At 44.1% G+C, this 27,019-nt stretch overlaps 1 protein-coding gene across 1 annotated transcript in view; it reads right to left on the bottom strand.

The window, feature by feature from the left end:
- Positions 1 to 27,019, bottom strand: part of Myo1d (myosin ID) — a 304,092-nt gene that overhangs the window by 105,765 nt on the left and 171,308 nt on the right. Inside the window, exons 17-20 of the mRNA XM_051158110.1 lie at positions 18,439 to 18,662; positions 11,502 to 11,646; positions 10,720 to 10,824; positions 3,397 to 3,510 (exon numbers count right to left, since the gene is read on the bottom strand). Coding sequence (XP_051014067.1) covers positions 3,397 to 3,510; positions 10,720 to 10,824; positions 11,502 to 11,646; positions 18,439 to 18,662 — 588 coding nt within the window. The remainder of the gene's footprint in view (positions 1 to 3,396; positions 3,511 to 10,719; positions 10,825 to 11,501; positions 11,647 to 18,438; positions 18,663 to 27,019) is intronic.

The raw sequence follows: 27,019 nt of genomic DNA on the forward strand, positions 1-27,019 counted from the left end.
CAGACACATTTACACACCACCACACACTTTAAATATTTACTTAGAAGGCAAGGGCTCACTTCATACAGGCTGGCCTCAATTCACTATGTAGTCCAGAATGGTCCTGGATGCCCGATCCTCCCACTTTTAGCTTCTTGAGGTAGTTCAGAATTCAAGCATGGACCCAGCTATGACTGAGGTAGAAAGTATTTTCCTTCAGGCCCTCCCAGCTTCTAGCACCATCCTAGAATACGTCTCATTGCCTTAAACTTTGCCTTTATTTTCAAAATGCTTTAATAACAAAATATTTAGGCTTACTATTGCCATATTTATTTCGAAATTAACCCCTGCCCCTTGAGGCAATATTTGGAGGTCCCCCTTTGTACTCGGCTTGCCTCCTTGGAGGAACGAGCCATTTTCTTGTTCTGAAGTCAGTTCCTGCCAGAAGCAGCTGCAAAGCAAAGGCTGACCATATGCAGGGTTGATATGGGGGACCCCAGACAATGGCAAGGAGGAGGGAGCTGGGTGAGGAGAAGAGAGGCAGCTATTCCTGTGGGGAGCTGCAGCACGCTCCGCTCCATAGGGAAGCTTTGGGAACTGGCCGTGGTGGTGAGGCTAGATCTGGGTATAATGAATACCCCATGCTCATCACTCACTGTTCTGATCTATGTGAGGGGGCGGGGTCCCTGGCTGAGGGCAGCTTCTTGACAAAGATGTTGGCTGCTGAAGTCAGGATGGTGTGCATGGGATGGCATGGGATACAGAGTGACATGGGTGGACCACCGAGAACATCTGCAACAGCGGGATTCATCCCTCTGTCTGCTTCCCTAGAGTGGTTACAGATGGTCATTCTTTATGATGTTACAACTGTGAGTGCCATTGGCAATGCTTATGGGAAAATGACTATAAGTGCAAACTGGTTTTAAAATTTTTATTTATAGTCAATGCAAAAAAGGCGGATGGGGGCTGGAGACATGGCTTATTCGTTAAGAGCACATAATGCTCTTGAAGATCTGAGTTCGGCTCTCAGCACCCACATTGGGTGGCACACAACCAACTATAACTCCAGCTACAGGAGATCAAACTCCCTCTCTGGACTCTGTGGGCACCAGGCATGCATAAACATATATTCACACAAAGATACACACATATACACATAATTTAAAAAAAAACAAAAATCTTAAAAAATAAAAAAGGAAGACACTTCAGTTTAAAACGTTGTTTAACTATTAGTTGAATTTATATCATGAACTTGATGGGTTCCCCTTAGTGGGAAGAAAAGCAAAGAAATAAATCACAGAGCATGATTTATTTTTGCTTAGTTCCATACCTCCTTAGACTTTGACAAAATATAATTTTCTCTGTTGTCTACCCTCCTCTCCCTCCTACTCCCAGTCTGCAGGCTGTTAGGCTTAAATTGTGGCTGATATATAAGATTACAGGTCTTGGCTAAGAAGGTTATGTATACGATTTCGTCTCTTCTTAGCTGCAATTTATTGGTCTTTTTCCTGATAAGGAATGAGGTGCATGTGTGCAGCAGGGTAGGGTGGGATGGGAGGGTACCACAGTGAAATCGAATCCCAAACCCAACGACACCAGCTGCCCATAAATGCAGAAGTAACTCAGGGAAGCCAGGGACTGTCCCTAGGAACTGATACCCAGACTGCATTTTTGCTGCTGTTGTTCCTTACTCCCAAAGCAACCAAATAAAACCACAAAACGATATACTTTCTATTTTTTTTTTGCAGGGACCAGAGGGATTTAAAATAATCTTTAAGTAATACTCTTTGCAGACCCCAGCACTGGGTAAACACCACTGAACTCCATTTAAGAACTAGCAGAGAGAAAAATTGTCCCATAGCTGAAAAGCCCTAGTAGCCCAGTAGAAGCCGTCTAGAGAATCAGAACAGTCACTTGTGTAAAAAACTAACATTGTTAAACAGGAAAAAACATATCTGAACCAGATGTGACGGTGCACACCTGTAGGCCTGGCTACTCTGGAGGAGCACATCAGCTCATGAGTTCGAGACCAGCAAGATCCTGTCTCAGAACAACAACAAAATCGAAATTTCATATTAATATTCAGGAAGACAGGCACCAAATCTCATGTTTCAGATCCAAGTGATTATAGAACGTGAAGGCCTAGGTATAATGGTGAACTGTAGAGTGGATTTAGATCAGAAGTCATTCAACTAGGAAATTAATGTTGTAAAACATATTGGTAAAAACTAACTTCTGGGAGCTACATAAATCTCATATTTAAAATAGTAGTAGTGGGGGTTGAAGAGATGGTTCATTGGGCAAGTGTGAGTACTGAAGTTTGAATCCTCAGAAACCTATCAAGATGCCCAGGAGGGTAGTGGCCCTTCAATAATTAGAGCCTCTGAAGGCAGGGACAGGGTTAGCTGCAGAGCAAGGTTAACTTTATCAGTGTGCTCTGGGTTTGACTGAAAGACCCTACTTCAATGCATAAGGTAGAAAGAGTGACTGAGATTGATTCCTGACATAACACACACACACACACACACACACACACACACACACACACACACACACCCCACATAAAAAGAATAAGCCAAAGCAGTAATGTTTCCACAAAGTAAATTTCCTACTGTTTTTCTACTTTATTCCATTTCCATAACAAATTCATAAAAGTAGATCTGGAAGACAGCTCAGTCAGTACAGTGTTTGCCACACAAGTGGAAAGACCTGATCTGAAGCTCCAGAACCCACATAAAAAAGCTGCACTCGTGGTGTACGCTGATAATCCCAGCACTGGGGAAGTGAAGCCAGGAGGATCCCTGGGCTCGTTGGTCAGCCTAGCCTACTTGGAAAGTTCTAGGTCATTGAGACCTTCTCTCCAAAACCAAGGATGGCTCCTGTGTCTGCTGACCTCCACATGCACCCTTGCCCACATGTGCATCCACATGGACACACAGCACTTATACAAATAAATAAGAAAAATGCCTTATGTGCAAGCACATTTAAACAGCATGTAACAGTAGGAACAGATAGCACATAGAACCATTGCTCTTGTTCTTAAAAACTGTGTTGGTTATTCTATCAGAGTCTTTGAATCCTATTAAAGAAAACTGCTTTGAGCCAGGCATGGGTGCCTTTAATCCCAGCACTCAGGAGGCAGAGGCAGGTGGATCGCTGTGAATTCAAGGCCAGACTGGTCTACAAAGTGAGTCCAGGATGGCCAAGGCTACAGAGAAACCTTGTCTCGAAAAACCAAAAAAAAAAAAAAAAAAAAAAAACCAACAAAAACAAAAAACAAAACAAAACTGCTTTGAAATGACACAAAATTGCTGTAAAATTCCAGGAAGACATGGGAGCCCTAAAGGCAAAGGGGTTGCATGTCTATCCCATCAGCCTCTGCCCAGGATAGGAATCTTTTGTTCGGCGCATACTTACATTATACAGAGGGATAGTCTTCATCACCTTGTACTGCTTAGTGGGGTCCATTTTATACAGGTGACGGTCAGTGACAAAAATTGCTCGGTCTTCTACTTTACTAAATCGATTTACCTGTAAAACAAAAGCAAAAAACCCAAAACAATGAGCCATCGTAGCTCATAAAAAAGGGAAACAGGTTGTGTTTGGAAACACCAGGTTCAGAGGAGATTGTGGAGATGAAGGCTCAGGAGAAGGTCACCACGGATGGCACTCTGTGACCTCACAGGAACGGGGGTTCCCAGATATGTAGAGTTTGGCAGTAAATTTTTTGCAGCTTAACAGGGAAAATACAGCAAATATAGAACTTGGGGACTAGGAATAAAAAATCTAGACCCATCAAGGAAGTGACTAGAACACCCACAGATAGGGAGAAAGCATTCTGTAAATCACACATCTGATAAGGGACGTGTATCTAGAACATACAAGGATCAAATTTAACTCAGCAATTAACAGGTAATTCAATAGATACCATTTATGCCTGAGGCCCCGGGCTCTTGTAAGAAGCCAAGATTAGCATTTGTGGATTAGAGCAATAAACAAGAAATGAAAATAATACCACAGAAAAATATAAAGAAAGCAAAAATGACTATGAAAAAATACACACATGTGTTTCTGCAGAACACTACTTTATTAGACAGAGGATTAGCGAATGCCTGACTTTACAGATATTTTGCTTTCCTAAGAGATAAAACTAACCATGGCATAATGTACAATGATGGCTAGTTACCTGTTAGGATATTTCAGGTAATACTCTAATCAAGGTTCTTGGATTAACATCTAAAATGTGCTTATTTATTTTTCATTTATTTCTTTACTATGCATGTGTATGTGCCCACGAGGGCTTATGTGTACCTCAAAAGCCAGAGGGTGTTGCTCTCCTGGACCTGGAGTTACCGGCAGTTGTGACCTGAACTATGTGGGTGTTAGGAACTGAACCTGGATCCTCTGCTAGGTCAGCATGTGCTCTGAACCCCTGAGCCACCTCTCCAGCCCCAACAGTGTTTTGAGCCTCTACATTGTGAAGCTTCTCACTGACTGAGAAAGGCAAGCAGACAAAACAAGCACCAAAGCTCCTCCCACAACAGGGGACACATATGTATATATATTATACACCCCCCAACCCCCCGCCCCGTACACTCTCCCACCTTCTTATTTCCAAGGTAACAACAAAAGAGTTAGAGGTTAATCTGAAAGCACTGTGCTTTGGTAGGATATTCAAATAGCTGCATCTGACAGGCAGGGCTATAGACAGAATCTGGCGAACTTAAATTCAAACTTGACATGGAAATGTATCTCCTCTCTTTTGCCTTGGTGTTAGCCATCAGTCAAGTCTCTAAACAGTTATTCTATAGTAAAAGCATGTATTTTAGACAGCAAGTTGTGCCTATGATTAAGACAGAGTCTACGTGGTGAGTGTGTAATTTGTGTACTTGCAGGTAACTTTGCACAGCACCTGGTTTTGCCATGACAGACACGAAGCTCCTCCCTCAACCGTGCTCCAGAAGCTCTGAAGCAGCGAGTGTGAAGGTGCACGTAGCTGTTTTGCACAGCACTGCTTTATGCAGAGCTTTGTGAAAGAGAGGGTCCCCTGGTCTGGACGGATAGATAACTACTGCAAACCACAGTTCTCACTATGATAGCCGTAGCCCAGAAATTTATCAAAGGTTCTAAGGATTCTGTGTTAAAGCAGTCTATTTACCCAGCTTTTCCACAGGACATTTAATCTACATAATCCTTTTGGAACAAAAACCCACTAACATTTAACAAAATACTGGTTCTGTGAAAGCCATTTTGAGAACATTCATCAACATTTTCATTAACCTTACACTATGGAGAACAGAGGGCATCTAGCATAGAACCTGAAAAATAGGTGGAAATAATTCCCTTCATTTTTAATGAAATTATATGGAGAAACAAACAAATGAGGTACAAAAGGATATAATTTTAAGACCCTGATATACAATTTCACAAGATCATCTGAGTTGAGACAAAAAGGCCAGATGGGCCTTTTATGGTATATAATGAGTTAGTCTAAAGACAAGAAAAACAACCCTCAAAGCAGACATTGTACTGAAGCTGTTCCGAAATACTCTTCATGTGAACAAAACACAGTTCCCACAGAGACTAACAAATATCTACCTTCTGTTTCAGCAACTCAAACCTTAAAAGATGGCTAAGGTAAGTGCAAAAGTCATTCTGTCTAACAGCATAAAAGCTGTAGCTTGCTTAATGTGGCTCTACTGACACAGAAACAAAACATTCAACATACATAGGCGAGTCCCTGCTTAACACCCGGATATCGTGGGAATACTCTTTAATTTCATATTTATTTTCTCAAAGTGATAGCAAAGCTAGCTCGCAGACTCAGAAATAGGTAAGACGTCATCTTGTTCCTTGTGCCCAGAGTTAAAACGCTCACCCCAGGAGAGCATTCCTAGCCTTCTGCCTTCCCTAGCCACTTCAAGGCAGCTGTTTACAGGTTCAGTTGTTTCCACAGGGGTCAGAGACGAAGCTTCTGCAGAGTGAGCGCAGAGCAGACAGGGTGGCAGGGGGAGCCATTGGCAGTAGTCTCTCACCTTAACTAACACTTTAGAATAACTGCCTTTAATGGAAAGCAGCTGCTTCAAAATAGTCACCACACGCAGAGGAGGGCTTTTGGAAGCACGTCAAGCTGCCTTGGTGGTGTGCCTTTGTGTCTTTGGGACCAAAAGATTCTACAGAGGACATAATCTAAGCAGGCATGAAGAAGGGTGTTTTGCACTGAACTTAGAATACAGAACCACCAATAAGAATTCTTCATTTTTTTACTCATCAGAACCCGGGATGGGACTGTCAGGCATTAAACTGACCTCCCTGGAACAAGAGGCATCATACTAGGCTTTTCTACAGATGGCCGAGTTCTCAGACCACCCAACTCTCTTTGACTGTTCTGATTGCTGGATACCATGATATCAGAAGTAAGAGTGGGCATAACCTCCCTTCCCGAGGGGGTGGGCACAGGTACATTGTTGTGTGACAGTCACAAACAGGAAGTGTGACTAAAACTTTGCGTGGTTGTGTACATCTGGATAACAAAAGCCTTTTCATTGTGTGATTATCTCTAGGAATATCCAATAAAACAGAGCTCCCAGATTTCAGAGCTCAGAACTAGAATGTGGAACCAAGCCGGTGATACTGAACTTTCCTCCACAACATTTATTTCGGTCTCAGTCTGCTGTCCTGTTGTTCATATCCCTTGGACTTGAATTCTTCTTTAGAATGTTCAAACTGAGCATGACATGCTGCATATGTGAAATCTGAAACATTCCCAATGTCATGCCAGCATTCGAGATGTTCAGCCTTCACAACATTTCAGATTCTGAATGTTCGACCTGTACCACTGTCCCTGCCTCCCAACACAGAGTTCACTGTGTAATAGGAGTTACGGGGGCTGCTTGCCAAGACCAAGGCGTGATTAGAAGGCCAATCTTCATTCAGTGGCTCTCCCTGCGGAAGGTCTGGAGAGCTTCCCAGACGGTAAAAGCTTCCACAGGGTCAGGAGGGCACATTTCCTTTCGACTGTGGTGGCTAGCCATCGGCATTTTATGGTCTATAAGGTCAGGTTTAAATTTATCACCTTTCAATTTATTTATTTGTCCCATTTATTCTTTGTTCCCTATCATATATTTCTGCATTTTTATATAGTGAGGTTAGTTTGTTTGTATTTTCTGACAAGTTCTGGAGAATGGAATTCCGGTCCTTACACATGTTAGGCAAGTGCTCTGTCTACCACTGAGCCTGGCACTCTCAGCCTCCTCCCCTCCCTGCTTTCTGTTCTAAGATTTATTTTATGTGTATGTGTGTTTTACCTGCATGTTCGTATGTGCATTAAGTGTATGTCTGCTGCCTATAGAAGGCAAAAGAGGGCACCCGTTCCCCTGGGACTGGAACTGACAGACAGTTGTGGGCCACTGTGTGGTTTCTGGGAATGAACCCTGGTCCTCTGGAAGAGCAGCAGTGCTCTTTTAACCACTGAGCCAGCTCTCCAGACCCTTGTATCCTCTCTTGACTCGTTGGTTAACAATTATTTTGTTATTCTTGTGGTTTTGCCAGGGTTTATGACAACAGGCCTAATGCTTGTTTTCTGTTGATGCTACTGTGTGTAGCATAAACCCTCACACATTTGCTTTGCGCCTTCCTTGTGCTTGAATGAGGTCTTGTAATTCTTCCTACCGTATTCACTTTCAGATGTGCCTGGAAAAGTGTGTGTCACTGTAGTTCTTAAAAGATATATTTATTGGGCATTCAATTCTAGATGAACTGTTCTTTCTTCAGTATTCAAGACCCTCCCTTCTCTCTTCCTCTCCCTAACTCCGCACCCCACGCAAGATGGCATCTAGGGTTTTCAAGTCTACTTATGTGGGTGCTACATACAGTCAGATAGCTATTTTTTTAAAAAAAATTTCTTGAGACAGAGTTTCTCTGTGTACTGCTGGCTGTCCTGGAACTCACTCTGTAGACCAGGCTGGCTTCACACTCAGAGATACGCATTGCACTGCCTACTGAGTGCTGTTTTATTTTTTTAATGCCTTATTTAGAGTCTATTTTGTTGTTATTTTGTATGTATTTAGTTCTGGGTAGTTTTAGTGCTGTGTCTTCAAATTCACTAGTTTTTCTTTTAAAGAAATTGTCAATTTATTTTTATTGTGTGTCCATGTGTCAAAGGGGCACATGTTGAGATTGGAGGATAACTTTGTGGAGTCCTGTAACTCCTTTCATCTTTACTTGGATTTCAGGAATTGAACTCACAAGACACTAGGGCTGGGCAGTAAATACCTTTCCAATTGGAGCCATTTCAGTCCAAATCCACTAATCTTTCTTCTGCAAGGTCTAATCTACTGTTAATCTTATTGACTTCACTTTTCCCTCATATATTTCATGTTTATAAGTTCAACTGTAAGTCATTTAAAAGTCTCCTGGCATTTATTAAACATGTTGAATCTTTCCTCAAGCTTTTTGAATATAAACAATAGAATGTTAATAATTGCCTCCATGATCTTGTCTGTGCCTTCTTGGATGACTGAGTTTTCATTTCTTTATGAATTCAATGTCTTGTCTGTAAGCTTGTTGACTGGATGTCAAGCATTCTGATTTTTTTCTTCTGAGTACTGGATGTTTCTGTATTTCTAGAAACTTTTTTGAGATTTCTCCTGTGTGCTGTTAGGCCACTTAGAGCCCTTTGACTCTTTCAGGAAGTGCTCTTAAGGCTTGTTCTGGAGGACAGCAGGGCTGATTACTCACTACACTGCTGCGGATCCTTTTCCTGCTCCACCTAGTGCTCCAAAGGTCTCCAGTGTGGCTGAGGGCTCAGGCTCTGCTCCTCTCCTTTGGGGATGGTGGCCCTTGCCTAGCCTAGAGCGGTTTCCCTTTGTACATGTCTAAGCAGTATGTACTTGGTGTCTAAACCAGACCCTGTAAAGACGTAGGGAATTCTTCCCATGCAGCAGTCTTCTGCTCTGCTCTTCCTCTGTCTCAGTCCTTCCCAGCTCCCAGCTGTCTTTTCAAGTAGGGACTCCACTGAGCTCCGCCATGGCTCCTCTGCTCACCCATTGACTGGGAAGCTCTGAGACACTGGCTGTCTAATGGGGCCACTCTCTTCACTTTCCCTGTTTCTTCTGTGGTGTGAGGGATGGAACGTAGCCTGCAATGCTGGGCTAGTCCTCTGCCACTGCTGTGCCCCATCTCATCCCATGTTTTCCTGTATTTCAGGGATCTTTGTCTTTTCCTTGCTGATACTCACTATCTTAAAAACCATCCTTTGATTCTTCTTGTCCCTTCTCTTCCCACTTGCATCCTTTCTCCATTCATTTAAAACAGCTATACTATAGCATTATTGTATAGAGTCACAATTTACTAAAGCAACTTTTATCGGCTACTACTTAAATATACATCTGTATGAATAGACTTGTAAGGTAAATCTGAGTTGTGGAGTTTTGGAGTAAGCAAGTATAGACATTTACAGTTTTGATAGATCTTCCAAATTGCTCACTCAAACTACCTTATACCCCAGGCAGCACTGTTTTCCTACATGCCTGCAAACATTCCTTATTATCAACATTGCAGAGTCTGGCAAACTTACTGCTGGAAAACCACATTTCTTTTTTGTTTGTTTGATTTTTTGAGACAGGGTTTCTCTGTGTAGCCTTGGTTGTCCTGGACTCACTTTGTAGACCAGGCTGGCCTGGAACTCACAGCGATCCACCTGCCTCTGCCTCCCAGATATCTGGGATTACAGGTGTGTGCTACCATGCTGGCTGGAAAAACTACATTTCATTATTCTAATGTGAATCATATACTAGCACTAAATATTTTTCTTAGGATTTGACACAAAGGATTTGTTCTGAAGTCTTTGCTTTTTGAATTTTTTGTTTGTACGGTGTCACATGTACAATAGCATCTTTGCAAAGCCAAGGCATGACTTCATTGACATATGGAATTGCACTGGGATTACTTTATAAACTTCCTTTATAATTACTTGAATTTCTTCTTTTTGTATTTTTAAAATATTTATTTTTAAATTGTGTATCTGCATGTGTGTTTGTGTATGGTATACATCTGTGAGTACAGGTGCCCATGGAGGCCGGATGCATCAGATGGCCCTGGAGCTAGAATTACAGGTGGTGGTGAGCTGCCTGACACAGGTCCTGAAAACCAAACTCAGGCTCTCTGGGAGAGTGGCAAGTTCTTGAACTGCTGAGCCACCTCTCCCGCCCCTGCAAATCTAGTTTTTAAAGCAGCAATGTCACCTGTGTCAAGGCAGTAACTGACCACTCCATAAAGAGCAGACCTGTAGTTGCTCTGAAGGACATACACATAGGAGCATACAAATCCCCAACCTGAAGGAAGCACCCAAGCTGTTGAAAACAGAAATGCTGCTAAAGCTGGGCTTGGCGGCACCCATCTGAAAACAGCACTGGAGGGGCAAAGGCAGGGAGAGTAGGGAGGAGCTCAAGCCTCCCCTTAGCTACACAGTGATTTGTAGGCCAGCCTTGGCTATATAAGACCCTGCCTCAAAAAATAAATAATAAAAAAAGTTATCCAAGTTTTCCCTCAGGAAGGCTTTATTAGCTTAACTCAAAAATTGTCATGCCAGGCTTTTCAACTTCTCCTCAGCACAGATGGGCAAAGCTCACTGGTGCTATACCCAGCTGCACAGGACTGCTAGTTTTCACAGAGGACCACACATGGGTGTTTCCTCTCAGTCTTCTCCCTCCAGGACAGTCTGTTTCAAGAGCTACTTACCTTTCGGACATGACAAGAAAAGAGAACATTCATATATTTGTCCTTGCGTTTCAGTTCATTAGCAACTGGGACGAAAGTGCCTGAGGTCTGGGGCGTGTCTGGCTTCTGAAAAAACAAGGGAACAGCAAAAGGAGACTTCTTAGACTTCAGGTCTAAGGCAACTGCGTGATAATTTCGTTACAACTATGCCTATATAGTTTCACATGCATACTTTTATCTTCTCACTCAGATGTTAGACTAGCAAAGGGCGGTAGCATATCAAAGGGCCTATAAACACTTTAAATTAGGCATTAAGAGAGGAGATGAAATAGAGATTTGAGAATAATATAAAGCTTGTAATTAAAAAAGGCTGCTGGCTAGGCATGGTGGCACATGTCTGTAGTCCCAGCACTTGAGGCAGAGGCAGATGGATCTCTGAGTTCGAAGCTAGTCTGGTTTACATAATGAATTCCAGGACAGCCAGAGCTGTGCAACGACCTCATCAAGGCTGCGGAAGTGGTTGAAGTGGTCAAAGACCACGTTATAGAACGTGTTGATATACGTGGATATAATCCTTTTCAAAGTAGATGATGCATCAAGTATTGTACATTTGAAAGCAACAAAATCTTTTAATTTAGCACCTTTCAGAGAAATTACTTAGGTTTTTCTGTAAGGTACTTTTTGCTTTACAGTGCTGCAGCTGGAACCCAGGCCTCAAGCAGCTACCCTGTTTCTTTAACATTTTAAGGAAACATTCTTTCTTTGCAGAGCTGCATGAATTCACACTGTTCTTCTGGACTTACCGAAGCAAGATAGTTGCCTTCCCAGGCCCTCTGGAGCCCAAGGTCTGCCCTTTGACCTTTCAGCATCTCCATGGCAGCAACCTTTGCCCTGACCTGGGGAAGGTCTGATGCAGGTATGGTCTTGATGAGTTGGGACGCTCTCCATCTACAAGCAATAAACAAGATGTATAGGCCTTAGACACTCATTCACTCCCCAAAGTGTGTCAGGTTGTCATTAAGTAGCATGAAGTAATTGTTTATTAGGCTAAAAAGGCAAAAGGTTTACAAAATGTATACAGAAGTTGCTAAAATATAGTTTCCTGTAGACAGGAATTTTTTAAACAACTTCCTTGTTGTCTGTGTGCTCTGCAGTGACTAGACCTCCATGGCTTCCGGCTTTTACAATACTAGTTGGGTATAAAACAACCAGATATCCTAAAAGCCCTGAAGTCCCAACCTTCCTGAGTACAGCTCAACCAATGAGATCTGTGTAAATATTCCATAGTCTGAATAGTTTTAAATCACACTTCTGGTCCTAATTATTTTCAATATGGGACACACAACCTGCGTTTACTATTAGGTCACAGAAACAGGGATTCATCACTCATCCAACCCTGTCCTATGTACCATGAAAGTCCAGGCCCCGTTTTATGTAGGGGAAGCACTGATATGAGCAAGACAGTCCACAGAATGTTCTTCCAGGTGCTTTTAGGAGTCACAGACAATAGAAAATATATGTGGCTATGTGATGGGGATGAATACTGCTGCAGACGGAAACAAGGAAGGAGGGCAGAGCGGGCCTCAGGCGGAAGCAATGGGTATGATGGTGCTTAGGGAGGGTCCTCTGTAAGGACAGACGAGTAGAGGCATACAGGAGGAAGCCAGACATATGGGGAGCTGAGCAGGAGCACAGCAGGAGCACAGCAGGAGGGAGCACAGTAGTGCAAGGGTTCTCAGATGAGGGCTGCTCAGTGAGTTAAGGGGGAAACCTGGGATCCTGAGAAGCCGAATCAGCATGGAGTAGGGAAAGGAAAAGAAGAAGTCAGAGGCAGAGTGAGGGCTCAGTGAATCCACAGTCATGAGGGCATCGCTAGGACTCTACTCTCTGCTCTGCATGAGGGGAGACACCCCTGGAGGACTCTAGTCTCTGTTCTGCACGAGGGGAGACACCCCTGGAGGACTCCGACTCGGCTCTGCACGAGGGGAGACACCCCTGGAGGACTCCGACTCTGCTCTGCACGAGGGGAGACACCCCTGGAGGACTCCGACTCGGCTCTGCACGAGGGGAGACACCCCTGGAGGACTCTAGTCTCTGTTCTGCACGAGGAGAGACACCCCTGGAGGACTCCGACTCTGCATGCGGGGAGACACCCCTGGAGGGTTCTGCACAGAGACTAGATGACCCGACTCCTGCTTTAACAAGGTGATTATCATTGCTGTAGGCTAGGGTCAAGAAGACTTGTTATGAGGCTGTGTCTTTAAAACACACACTGGAATATTGTGACTCAGGTCAGGGAGGCTGTGATAGGGACAAAGGGAAGTGTCACTCTGGATGCATTCTGGTGGAAGGGCCAATGGTTCTTATGGTGGATTAGATTATTGGGAAAGAGGAAGTTTAAGGATGACTCCAGTTGTTTTTATTTGTTTTTGTTTTTGTTTGTTTGTTTGTTTTGGTATTAGCATCTGCAAACATAAAGCAAGAATATTCAGGTTGAGAATTATGCTAAGCAACTTTGCCTCACATGACTCTTCTGCCCTCTTGTTCTGCAATGGTAGTGCCAATCAAGGAAGCTAAAAGCACAGTGTCTCTAATTGGACGAATAGTCAAGGGCAATGATTCATAAACATGTTCCCATGGAGCACTAGAATAGGTTTCAACTAAAATAGTTAATTTCCACTGACCCAACTAATGAAAGAATAAGAGAAAACCCATACACTGTGAGGATAGGGGATGCCATCCACTGGCTGTGAAGACTTTCTGGCAGACATGAGCAGGTGCTGATGAGAGGTAGCTCAGTGTGGACCAGTGTGCTCAATGCAAGGAGAGGAGCTCTCAGGAATAGGTTTTATGGCAAGACCCAGAAGACTTTGAGACCTGAGTGACAGGGGCTGGGAGCAAGGCCAGGAGGTGATGGCTGTAGTGAGGTTATGGTTGGTGGGGGTCAGCCATGGTAGATTACAAAACACTCACGAAAACCTAAAGGCTCAGTACTACAGTGTGAGTCCCCTCCGGATTTCTAGGGCCTATCATCGCCCACATGAGACAGACTGCTCTAAAGTCTTTGCAAAGAGGTTAGAAGAGTGACAGTGGCCAACACTGAAGCCAGTGGTGACAGGCAGGCCCCACAGCACTGAGTGGCTTGCTGAACAGCTGCCCCAATGTGCCCTGGATCTCCAGTGCTGGTGGGAGAGAGCTGCCTCTGATGGCTGCCCTTTCATTCCCGTGTGCAGGGCCACCCTGCCTCTGCTTTACTTCCCAGGACAAGGCTCACGCCTGACTCGTGAGACCCTCAGCACAGAAGCACACTTGGGAGTCAGGCACCTGACCTGTTCAGCCACGGTGAGAGCCATATAGCTCCTCATTCTGGTCATACAAGCCACAATACGTGACTTCAGGTAGGCAACAACAGCTGCAGTCATAAAGATCAGCTATCTCAATAACAGGAAGAGGACAAAACTGGGCACAAAAAAGTCTCAGCCACAAACAATTACTGTGAGGAAAGGGATGATCTGAACATAGTTAGAGCCAGGCATGATGGCACATCCCCACAGCTCAGCACTCGGGAGGCAGAGGCAGGGGGTCAGATTCTCAAGGTCATCCTTGGTTATATAATGGAGTTTGAGGTCAGCTTGGGTTATGTGAGACCCTGTCTCAAACTAACCAACCAACCAAAATCAACAACAAAAAGAAGAGAAAACAAAGTAATACAATTAACACACATAGAGATTCCAGAAAGATAAAAACAAGCCCCATAGGAACACTGGGCTCCTTTAGCATCCGTTTCGTAGACTGCCACAGGGCAAAACATTCAAGACCAGGGCCTGGAGAGATGGCTCAGAGGTTAAGTACACTGGCTCCTACTCTTCCAAAGGTCCTGAGTTCAATTCCCAGCAACTACATGGTGGCTCACAACCATCTATAATGTGATCTGATGCCCTCTTCTGGCCTGCAGATGTACACGCAGGCAGAGCACTGTAACATAATAAATAAATCTTTAAAAAAAAAAAAAAAAACATTCAAGACCAGGGGTCCCTAAACTACAGCTTGTGAGCTAGGAAGAATCTTTACATTTTTACATGTTTAACAAAATAAAGAGTATGTGAGAGACCATATGTAGCCAGCATAGTTTAAAATAATACAGGCTCTTTACATAAAAAGCGTCCCTGACTAGATGAATATAAGTGACAAGGTTCATTGAGAGAGAGAGAGAGAGAGAGAGAGAGAGAGAGAGAGAGAGAGAGAGAGAGACAGAGACAGACAGAAACAGACAGAGAGAGACAGAGACAGAGAGACAGAGAGAACATATTTTCATGTATTCATCAACTATGACCCTTGTGAAGAGGCTGAGGCTGTTGTTCCCACTCTGTCTGTCTGTCCCAACTGTCTCTGTGTCCCTGGAAGCCTGGTTAGCACCTGCAAAACCACCAGGTGTTCAGTAACTATTTGATGGATGAGTAAACCTAATTTTTATACAAATTAATCAGCCCTAGACTTAAAACATCAAAATCTAAAGAGAAGACTGCTCAGGCCAAAGTGCAGTCTGAAATTAATCACAATCATTTGTGGTCATCACAAATATTAAACATGGGTGCACACTGGTGCAGCCACATCCTGGGCACACACCCGAAGGGCCCACTTCTGGCCATAGGGATACCTGCGCGTCCACGCCCAGTGCTGCTCTGTTAACAACAGCTAGGACATGGACTCTACCTGGATGCCCAGCAATTCATGGGTAACAAAGACGTGGTGCGTGCACATGCACACACATGAAATTTTATTAAACTATAAAAAGAAATTATGGAATCTGTTGGAAAGTCGATGGAACTGGAAAATATTACCCTGAGAGAACACAGACTCAGAAAGGCAAATGTCCGTGTTCTTTTTTCATGTCTGGATCCTAGCTTACATTCCTAGGCTTATACACTTAGCATGGCATGCCCTAGAGGTCAGGAAGCCAGAAATGACTGTGGCGAGGGAGGCTTTAGTAGGAAGAGGGGGGTAAGAGAATATATGGGACATGAAAGAAGAGGAGACACACAGGGAGCTAAAGGTTTAAGTGGGGGATGGGAACGTGAACTGGGAATGTGTAAAACTAAGGATGTATAGAAAAGAGCTATGGAAACTCACTACTTTGCAAGCTAATTTTAAGAATACAATGAGAAGGGAGTTTGAATGAAAGTACCCTGTACGTGTAGAAATGCGACTCAAAGAAAACATGCATTAGTAAGTGGAAACAGTGCCATGTTTAGGATGCCTCCCTATGAGTTATCAGTTAAGGAGGTTCCAGCCAGCTCCCCCACAAATGACAGGCTATCAGTTTCTCAAGGTTGTCCACCATAAGTAGTTGATGACCCTACTGCTGAAGAAACTGTATACATTGGTGGTAGGATGCGGAGACATAAACTAGGGCCTGACTGGGAAACATCCTCCCCCATGGCTAGCTTTTATAGTGCTAGAAGGTGCTTTGCTGGCCACTCTCCCCAGGAGGGAGATGGGGGGAGAAAGGTATCAATAGTCTTACCCAGTATGGCAACCTGCCAAAATATGAACTGGGTTCTGGGGGTTTGGATTCTTTATCCCTTTATGGTGCTGCCTTTTTACATTGTGTGTGTGTGTGTGTGTGTGTGTGTGTGTGTGTGTGTGTGTGTGTGTGTGTGTGTGTGTGTGTACTTGCACTCAAAAAAGCATAGGCAGAAGTTTAGAAGGGTATTAACAATATTGCTAGACTGGTTGCCTCAGAAGAAAAAAGAAAAATAGGAGTGACTAGTATGGTGGATTTCAACTTTATATATAAGCATAATTCTCACTTAGAAACAATGAGCATGAATTTTAAAACAGCTTAAGAATTTCTAAAATATACAAAATACAGAGGCAGTAGATAGTGGGAATAAAAATTTTATCTGCACGTGAAAAAGCTTGCCAAGATTGAAAGCTAACACTTTCAGCATTGTATCTCAGAACTGAGGGTTGATAGTTTTGCTTTCACTAACTTTTACATTGCTTCTCCTCTTTATTGCCCCACCCCCGCTTTTGTGTCACTGGAGATTAGGCTGTTGAATCTAGGCCTTGTTCTAGGCAAGTACTCTACCACCGAGCTGTGTACCAAGGCCCCCCGGCCCCCCTTTAACCTTTTGAGACAGGATGTAAGTTACCCGAGTTGGCTTTGAACTTGTGATCCTCCTACTCCAGCCTCCTAGGCAGCTAAAGGAGTAGGCCTGCACCATCAGGTCTGCATCTTTTAATTTTTATAAAGTACAAATGAGATACATATTCATGAGTTTCCTGTCATGCAATTTCTCTCTTTGTATATAGTCTCCCAATATAGAGTCAACTCTAAAGAAAGCAAAAGTCCAATTCAGTGCACAGGGAAAGTTTTTCTACATTCAGAATTATCAAGTAGTGCTTTTTAAAAGAAATTCTATCAAATGACTCCCTTTGGGAGCTGTTGGTTTGGTTAATGTCATTAGATGATTATAGCTAAGACAGCACTCGATTTCATCAGCACTTCTTATCTATGGGATCTGCATCCTTGGGTTCACTGGCCTCAGGTGGCTAGTATAGTCAGGCTGACAGTGGCTGCAGCTGTTGAGCACATGTAGCCATTTTCCTTCTGATTATTTCCTATAAACAATACAGCAATAATAACAGCCATACACAGAATATCTATGTTGTGTTGTTGTGTATTAGAAGCAATCCAGAGATGGCTTAAGTAATACAGGGTCTACTAAAGTACTACAACGTGGCTAGGCGTAGTGCTGCACGCCTGTAATCCCAGCACTTGGGAGGCAGAAGCAGGTGGATCTCCATGAGTTCAAGGCCAGCCTTGCCTACATAGCAAGTCCAGGACAGCCAAGGTTACATAATAGAGAAAGCCTATCTCAAAACGTAAAAGAAAGAAAGAAAGAAAGAGAGAAAAAAAGAGAGAAAGAAAGAAAGAAAAGAAAGGAAAAAGAAAGTACTACAGAATTCTATGTTAGGGGCTTGAGAATCTGTGGATTCTAGTGGCTACAGGGGTGTGGAGTCACCTGAAGACACTGTAGGACCACTGTCTCTGTTGCATTCATGCTGTCAATAAATAAGCTAAAAATATGAGAAGGAAGAACTTAGGCAAAGATAATCTCAGATTCAGAGCAGGTCAGGGGAAAAAAAAAAATCAGTTGGGAAAGTCTAATTTTTCCTATGGGTATTTATTTTTTAAAAGCCATGGCCTGAAATAGTTGTTTTCTCCCTTGGCTGCACTTTAGAGGCACCTGGGAACCGTGAAAGGCCTGGGCCTCATGCTCAGCTCCGTCAGATCCTCTGGGGGGCCTAGAGCATCAGGGCTGCAGGAACCCCTCCAGAGCTACGGCACAGCCCTGCTCAGAGCTGATGCTCTGGCAGGACCAGTGTGACTTGCTAGTTTGAAGTATGTGTGTTAAGAAAGTTATTTATGGTTTTTTTTTTTTTTTTTTTTTTTTGCTAATGACAGGAAATGGGGACAGCATGATGGTAGTTTATCTTAAGTGTGGCTTTGATCCAGGAGTTGTGGCATGCGGCTGTCAAGTGCTACAGGAAAAACACGCTGACAGTTCCATTACTTTGTGAGGTGAGCAGATGCCCTTTGAAAACAAAATGATCAAACACAGGAAAGAGGGAGAGGAAAATGTCACAAGAGCAAAGAGCTGAGCCAACACCGTGGCCTATGATTTGGGAGTGTGCCGCTCTACAGGCATGTGGCCCTTGCCAATAAGTTCTTACCTATTGAAAATCGACTGCAGGGCCTCCTCGAAACGCCGCAGGACTTTGGGTGGGGCCGGCCACTTCACATGCTTCCCGTAGTCTCTCATGCTCTTGACGCCGTGGAAGCGTCTAGCTACCTCATGGATGTACGACTTCACTTTGTAGCGCCGGTAGTACCTGATGATTGTTAAAGCTGCCTTGGTCCTCTTGTACCGCATGCGGGCCAGAGTGCCACGCCACACCTTCGTGACAGAGAAAGAAAAACTCAAAATGTTTCTGGCTGACTGAGCAGTAGGTGATTTTGACATTACAGGTAACACCTTTGCTTAACCAGCTCAGCTGGCAACCTGTTTGGAGTAAGACTCAAAAACAACACCAGGGCATGGGGGTTTGGGGGCTGGTGGTGGCGCATGCCAGAAGCAGGTGGACACCTGAGTTTGAGGCCAGCCTGGTCAACAAAAGGAGTTCCAGGACAGTCAGGGCTACACAGAGAAACCCTGCTTTCACCAAACACAAAGCAAAAATCAGAGACAGAGCCTGTCAATTACACCTGCTGTCAATAGATGGCGCTGCGAATCGTGGTGTCCTCCCCACCCCCAACAGGCAACAGTATTTGAAGTTTTGTTTTAACTTTATTATCACGAAATGAAGAAAAGCAAAATGTAAGTATCTGTAGATAGATAAATATTTTCGGAAAGCTAAAGTCAAGTGGGATGAGTCAGAGCCAAATGCTATAAGCATCTATGGTGCTTCAGGGACTGCAGCTTCACACAGATTACACAGATCTCACACACACACACACACACACACACACACACACACACACCACACACACACATACACACCATACACACACACACCATACACACACACCCACACACACCATACACACACACCACACACACACACACACACACAGAGACACAGAGACCACACACAGACACAAACACACACACACACACACACACACACAGAGACAGACAGATAGACAGACACACACACACACGCACCACACACACACAGACACACACACCACACACACCACACACACACAGACACTCAGACCATACACACACAGACACAGAGACCACACACAGACACAAACACACACACAGACAGACAAACAGACAGACAGACAGACACACACACACACACACACCACACACACACACACACAGACCATACACACACACACACACACACACACACACACCATATACACACAGACACCATACACACACAGACACACACACACACACAGACACACAGACCATACACACACAAACACACACACACAGACACAAAATAGAATGCCACTTTGGGTTTGCAACCGGATTTACATAAAGCCTACGTAAACTTCAGCTCTTCCTAGGTACAAGGTACAGTCCCAAGAATTGAGTATATTCCAGGAGGAAAGGGTCAAAGAGATTATAAATATCATATTAAAATTTCCTGCCCATTTCAGCACCCAGAAATTAAACAGATAATATATAAATGCCAAATTTGCCCAACCATCAGATAAGAGGTATTTACATTACTTTTAAGATCCTGTGTCCAGACATTCCTATTTTGCAGTCTCTTGAGCAAAGCTGAATTTGATGTAATCTTTGACTTCTCCAGGGCCCCTCCCCCACTCATTCTCTCAATCACCAAATTTGCTTTCTTCCCCACTGGTTCCAGTATTCGCCCTTTTCTGTTCTTTTCTTTGTGACCTTAAATGACTAACCACTCTCTCTGCTAAACGCTACCCCCCAGATCCCTTGCGATCCACTGCTGTGCCTTATTCACCCAGTGCCATCCCTAGGTTGCTTATATTATTTCCCTCCATGTCCCTGACCTGAAAGAGACAATGGTTTCCATCCTGAATTCAGAGCTCACTGTATGGGTTCCCCAGCCTCCCTCGGGTTTCCTGTAATTCCTCTTGAATCCCCCTTCTGTGCTCCCCAGATTCTCCTAAGACACTTCTGCACTGGCTCCTTTATTGACTTGTTTTGAGGCTTTCTTCCTGCATGCTGAGCGCTCGCTGTGTGCTGGTAGTGTTCTCCCTCTGCAGCCTGCGGCACTGTGCGCACGCCTGTGCACAGATTTGTTTGCACACCACATGGGAGAAGGTTATCAAGGGAGCTCAATGGGTCAGGAAAAACCACAATACATAAGGGAAACATGGTGTGTGAGCAATGTATGTGACAGGATCTAGGGTTCATGTAGCAACAGCACTAGAAGACAAGGAGGCAATGAAAACCATCTTGCCCTCTCACGTGGCACTGGCACAGCAACTCTTTTTAGTCTCAGCGTCTCCTTCCTGTAGCCCAATGTGCTGTACAGATGGCGGTGCTACGCCCCCTCCCAAGTGCTAAAATAAAGGCCCCTTCTTTGGTATATTGAGAAACCACAAGAACGCAATTAGAGGGTGGAAGTGTGTGATTCAATTTCTTAGACAAAACACACATTTAAAGTTTCATACTGTTTGCGGCTTTCCTTTTCAGAGGGGAGGAGATTAAGATTCTCTGGGGCCCACTGTTCACTCTGTATACAAAATCAATCTTTTCATTTCCAAGAAGCATTCTATAAAGCTTTTAATTAAAAGTTTTGGTTAGAGTCTTTTAAAACATTCCGGAAGTGCTTTTTAAATATAGTCTTCATTTGTTCATTTGTGTAGTTGGTTCATCTAGGGTTTGGATTGTTGAAAAAAAAAAAAGTATAAAAAGGCTTAGAATAAAAGATAGCAACCCTTTTCCTGGTACCTGACCTTATTCCCTCCTCCCCCGCATACTCATTATTCACAAAATATTTTAGCTGCTTTGTCTGGGACCTATTATCTTTTTTTTTCTTTTTAAGATTTATTTATGTATACAGTACTCTGCCTGAATGTACACTTGCAGGCCAGAAGAGGGCATCAGATCACGTTACAGATGGTTGTGAGCCACCATGTGGTTGCTGGGAATTGAACTCAGGACCTCTGGAGGAGCAGTCGGTGCTCTTAACCGCTGAGCCACCTCTCCAGCCTGGGACCTGTTATTCTATCTGCAGATAACATACACATACTGTTCTGTTCAAATTGCAACATTGGCCATTTATCTCTCTCACCACCACTCATGCTTCTGCCATTTCAATAGCTGTCATAACATTTCTCAGTGCTCTAACATGTAACATATATTGTGTAATCCACATACATGTATTGCATTATATTATGTATGCCATATAAAATGGGCTTATGATTGGACAAGGGAGTATGGCTATTCTCTCATTCCCTTACACCTGTGCTTTTACTCATTGTTTAGGACTATAGGTGAGGTTTCTAAAACCGTTTTAACTTTTTAGTATACCTAGTGTTAACTTTCACCAAACGTCTAATGTGCCCGTCATGTGACAATGACACTTGTCAGATCGGCAGGCTCATTCATCCACAGAATCTTGCTTCCACCTCCGAAGTGTTGGGAATACAGATGTGAGCCGCACATTCCCAGTTAAAAGCATTGTGATAAGCTCAGGTCTAGAGGAGGACCTGGAGTTCAAGGTCATCCTTGGTTACAGTGAGTTCAAGGCCAGCCCAGGTGACACAGCGAGACCTCATCTCAAAAATTAAGAAAGAAACCTATTAATACTTTAAAAATGAGATCCTGTCTCAAAAATAAAAAAACAAAAAAAGTTAGGAAGGAAGTCTAATCAATGAAGGAAGTGTTAATGCCACCAAAAGAGAGTAAAGGCCACCACCCAAATTAGCCAAATTCACAGAAAGCTTTACTATATGTGGACAGTGTAACTAGTCAAGAGAATGCCTCTCCCTAAATGGGATTGAGAGGTCAGCCCTGAACACAGGAGAAGTAGGGTTTTTAGAGCTCCCCAGCTGCAAGGCTAGAGGATTTACAAGGGAATTTTAGCTATGTAGAAACTTGGCAGAACATTTCATCATATGAAAGAGGAACATGCCAAAGTCTAGAAAGTGCATCAAGGCATGGTTAAACCCAAGCTTTGTGGTAAACATAAATTAACTTATTTTGACAACTGATCTTAGGATGGAGTCATGCCGGTTCACTGGAAGAAAAGAGCATATAAAGGCTCCAAGTGGGATCGGCTTGGTAGGAGAAAACATGGGGAGGAGAGGCACAGGAAAGGGCCGGCAGCCTCCCAGGTCAGAGTGAAAGCAGCAGTGCCCCACAGGAACAGGGCATCAGGGCAGTACTGAGCATGCCCGACCTATGTAGGTGCCACATCTCCAATGGCAGCCAGTGATCCTTTAAAATTTGCCAGAGTATGTCACATCTCTGTCCTCAAATATGCCTCTCTGTGCTCCTCATACTAAAAGCCACAGTCCTCCCGTTGCCTACCTGGTACTCCTCCCTGCCCTTTCTCTCCCTAGCTTGTCCCAGCCACCCTGAACTAGCCAGGGACCCTCACTTCAGGCCCTTCACGCTACCTATTCTGTCTGGGGTGATCTTCTCCCTATGCCACGTGGGTGACTCTGCCTGTCACCATGCTGTTGAAGAGATCAACTTGTCCCCACTCTCCTCTCCTGGAACTCGACTCCCCTCCTCCCATGTTCAGCATCTCCTCTTCTCCCAGCTCCTGGCACTTTCCGATGCACTGTGGCACTGACGTGGGGAAGCACTTCTCGGGCTCCCCCTCAGGAAGTCAGGCTCCACTAGACCACGGGGTGCTGACTTTGCTTGCTGCAGTGTCTTACTGCTATGAAAGCGCCGAGGATGTTGTAGTCACCCAGGACAGAGCTCATCCTTGCTTGTGGAGGATTCCATTAAAAGTACATTGCTCTCAAGCACCTCACATTTCCTTGTAGACGGCTTCCTTGGGAAAACACCAAATGGAGGGGGCCCAGGATTAGGAGGCGGTGGTTGTGGAGGCCACAGTCGTGGCTGAGGCCCCGGGGCTCGTGGAGGTAAAGCTGAAGACAAGGAGTGGACCCCGTGCCCAAGCTGGGCCGCCTGGCAAAGGACATGAAGATCAAGTCCTTGGAGGAGATCTATCTGTTCTCCATGCTCATTAAGGAATCTGAGATTACTGACTTTTTCCTGGGAGCATCCCTAAAGGATGAGGTTCTCGAGATCATGTCAGTGCAGAAGCAGACATGGGCTGGCCAGGGACCAGGTTCAAGGCTTCTGTAGCTATTGGGGACTACAATGGTCACATTGGTCTTGGTGGTAAGTGCTCCAAGGAGGTAGCCACCGCCATCCGAGGGGCCATCATCTTGGCCAAGCTTTCCATCATCCCTGTGCAGAGAGGATACTGCAGGAACAAGATTGGCAAGCCCCACACTGTTCCATGCAAGGTAACAGGCTGCTGGAGCTCTGTCCTGTCCACAGAGGCACTGGCATTGTTTCTGCTCCTGTGCCCAAGAAGCTACTGATGATGGCTGGTATTGATGACTGCTACATATCAGCCAATGCACTGCTACCCTGGGCAACTTTGCCAAGGCCACCTTTGATATCATCTCCAAGACCTACAGCTACCTGACATCTGCCTCTGCCTCCCGAGTGCTGGGATTAAAGGTGCGCACCACTACGCCTGGCTACATAGGGGTTTTTATACAAGAAAAATAAAATGAATTAAGTCTGTTAAAACAAACAAACAAACAAACAAACAAACAAACAAAAAACTGGGTTGTTCTGTGTAGCCTTGGCTGTCCTGGACTCGCTTTGTAGACCAGGCTGGCCTCGAACTCACAGCGATCCACCTGCCTCTGCCTCCCGAGTGCTGGGATTAAAGGTGTGTGTCACTACGCCTGGCGGTTTTTTTCTTTTTTTTAACTAGTCTTTTTCTTCTTTGTCCCTCTTACCCCTCTGTAGAGAGGGCACCTGGTTCTGCCCCTAGCTCAGGGAGATGAACTGGCAGCGTTGGTTGCTTGGGTTTCACCTCCTACTTGAGGGCATCACTTCTTGTTCACTTCCTAAGGTTGTTCCTGCTCTTGTCTGCTGTCATGGGCACCATGGATCTGCTTGGCCTTGTGGCCTTTCTAAAGTGTAGAACTACCCTGCTGTTTGGGGGCTGGGGAGTGAGGGTGGGGGTGGGGGAGAGGGATAGAGATAAACACAATCTCTACCTTTAGCCAGGGCTTTCACAGCACCATCTGGAGTCTACATTTTTCCTTTGGTTCACACTTCCTCAATGGTCAGGCATCTCACAGCACCATCTGGCATTCATCACAGGTCAGTTATGAAGCTTTGCTTTAGTTTCAGGAGAGGCCAACTTTCCTCTCTCCATCCCAGATCCCCACATTTTTTTCCTTTTTAATTGTAGTTGTCATGGGCACTGGGCTTTTCTGCCTTACGGTTAGTACAAATCACCACCACCTTGGACTCTTCCCAGAACCCTCGGAAGTGGGTATTCTCCTGGCTTCCACAACTAGAATTTTTCAAAATAATTAGGGACAGGCTTTTTGTTCATTTGTTTGTTTTTGTTTTTGTTTTTGTTTTGAGACAGGGTTTCTCTGTGTAGTCCTAGCTGCCCTGGAACTCACTCTGTAGTCCAGGCTGGCCTTGAACTCAAAGATCCACTTGCCTTTGCCTCCCGAGTGCTGGGATTAAAGGTGTGTGTCACCACTGTCTGGCCTAGGGACAATTTTTAGAGGGCCTTTCTCCATTTCCACACTCAAAAAGCCCACCTAGTTACTTTGACAGGTTATGTCTGTTAAATAATGGTAGTGGTGGTAGATAAGAGAGCACATTTAAGTAGCAGGTTGAACTTTGAGCAAGCCCCCCAAAAAAAATCACATATAATTTACCATTGTGCTCACATATTCTACCCAGTCTAGAATGTGATAGTTGTCTCCAATTTGGCCCCTTCTAAGAGCTGTTTTGAAAGGATTTTTTAAATTTAAATTCTTGCTTAGCACACAAGAAGGTGGGTTTCACAGCAGCATCTTCATGCACATTCAGCGTTATACTTTGTCCCTGCCCACCCTCCCTGCCCTCCCCTATTTCCTCCGCTGATCCCTCCCTGTATGTAGTCCCTTCTTCTGCTTTCATGTCACATTTATCCTATTGCTCTCCCAGGAGTTATTTTAAAGCAAGGCTCAAAGACAGAAAACTATTCCTCTTCCCTTAAAATATCTCTTTGAGGAACAAAATTAATAAAAGACCTAGTATGCTATTTTAAGACTTTTTAAAAAAAAAAATCAGAATGGCAGGCTGGTACGTATCAAGAAGATAAAATCTAGCGGTTATAATTAAGTTTTTTTGGTATAATTCCTGAAACAAAGTCCCTCGGTATTATATACAAACTAATACTATTTCAAAATGACCTGTGGGAAATGTAAGGAACAATGAGGTAACTAAACCTTCAGTCAATAAACAAATGTCAAACCATTAAAAAAAAAAAAAAAAAGCAGACGGAGAAGTACATGTGAATGCTATCATTATAACCTGTCCTGATGATCCAAACTATTGTCACAGAGTGGGGTGAGGGGATGGCCTGGTAGAGCATAATTTAGAAATGATCATCCTCAGCTGGAGAGATGGCTCAGTGGGCAAAGTGCTCAACACTCAAAAATGAAGACCCAAGTTTGAATGGCTGCAACCCACATAAAGCCAGATACAGAAGCACAGACATCTGTAACCGCAGTGCTCCTACAGATACCTGGAAGGCATACAGGAGAATCTTGGGCACTTGCAGGCCAGCTAGCCTCGTATACACAGCAGAAAAAAACCCCAAGAGACCTGTTTCAAAGGCAAAGACTGACAGTAAAGTCCGAGAGTTGAGGTTATTATTCCATGACTCCCATACATGTGGTGGCGGAGGCACGCGCGCGTGCATGCACACACACACACACACACACACACACACACACACACAGAGGCGGGGGGGGCCAGGGAGGGAGGGAGAGATATTTTTTTTAAAAAGGTCTGCTCTTGCTGGGGTAACTGTCTGGAACACTAGGAGTCCAGGTGCCTGAGGCAGGAAGGAACCTTTGCTTTGGATGTGTATGTTTCATGTACAACCCCGGCCAGATGTTTTAGCTGACACTGTGTGCAGACCACTGCTGCTCATAATGGCTCCAATGTGGCAATGACAGGATCAACTGCCCTTTTGATCAATTACTACTAGGGGAACATTTCAACATTAACCCCGTCAAAACCTACGGTACAGTTATTGTGCAGACAAAAGAAAACAAAATTGCTACAGACTTAGTAATTCTGCGGGATTGATATCAGGACTCTCGTTTGTTCAAGAGTAAATACCCTGTGGAGCTGTACTGACTTGGCTGCTTGCTTTTGTTTGGTTTTAGTTTCCTGAAAGCAAAGGTACAAAATTGATAATTCACCTTTGCAGTATCTCAGAGGTAAAGGCTACCTCTCAACTGCATTTTGATAGAGAATTTTATTGTGCTTTGGTCAAGTCTTATGAGTTTGAAATGACAGAAGCAGTGTCTTGGGATGTTTTGACTTTGTCTCCTTTTTTTTAAATAAAGTTACCCACTACATCTTTGTGCCGGATGCTTACAAGAGATTTCAGTTTTGAATGTTTCCCTAGATACTCAAAAACTCAGGACCAGCCAAAGGTACATCTTCCTTTTGAGAGTTCCTATAGTGAATTTTGAAATAGGCTTTTTGCAATGTTCCTTTTGAAAGGGGTTAAATATTCATTA

This window comes from Acomys russatus, chromosome 16, assembly GCF_903995435.1.
Source record: "Acomys russatus chromosome 16, mAcoRus1.1, whole genome shotgun sequence".
Lineage (NCBI taxonomy): Eukaryota > Metazoa > Chordata > Mammalia > Rodentia > Muridae > Acomys > Acomys russatus.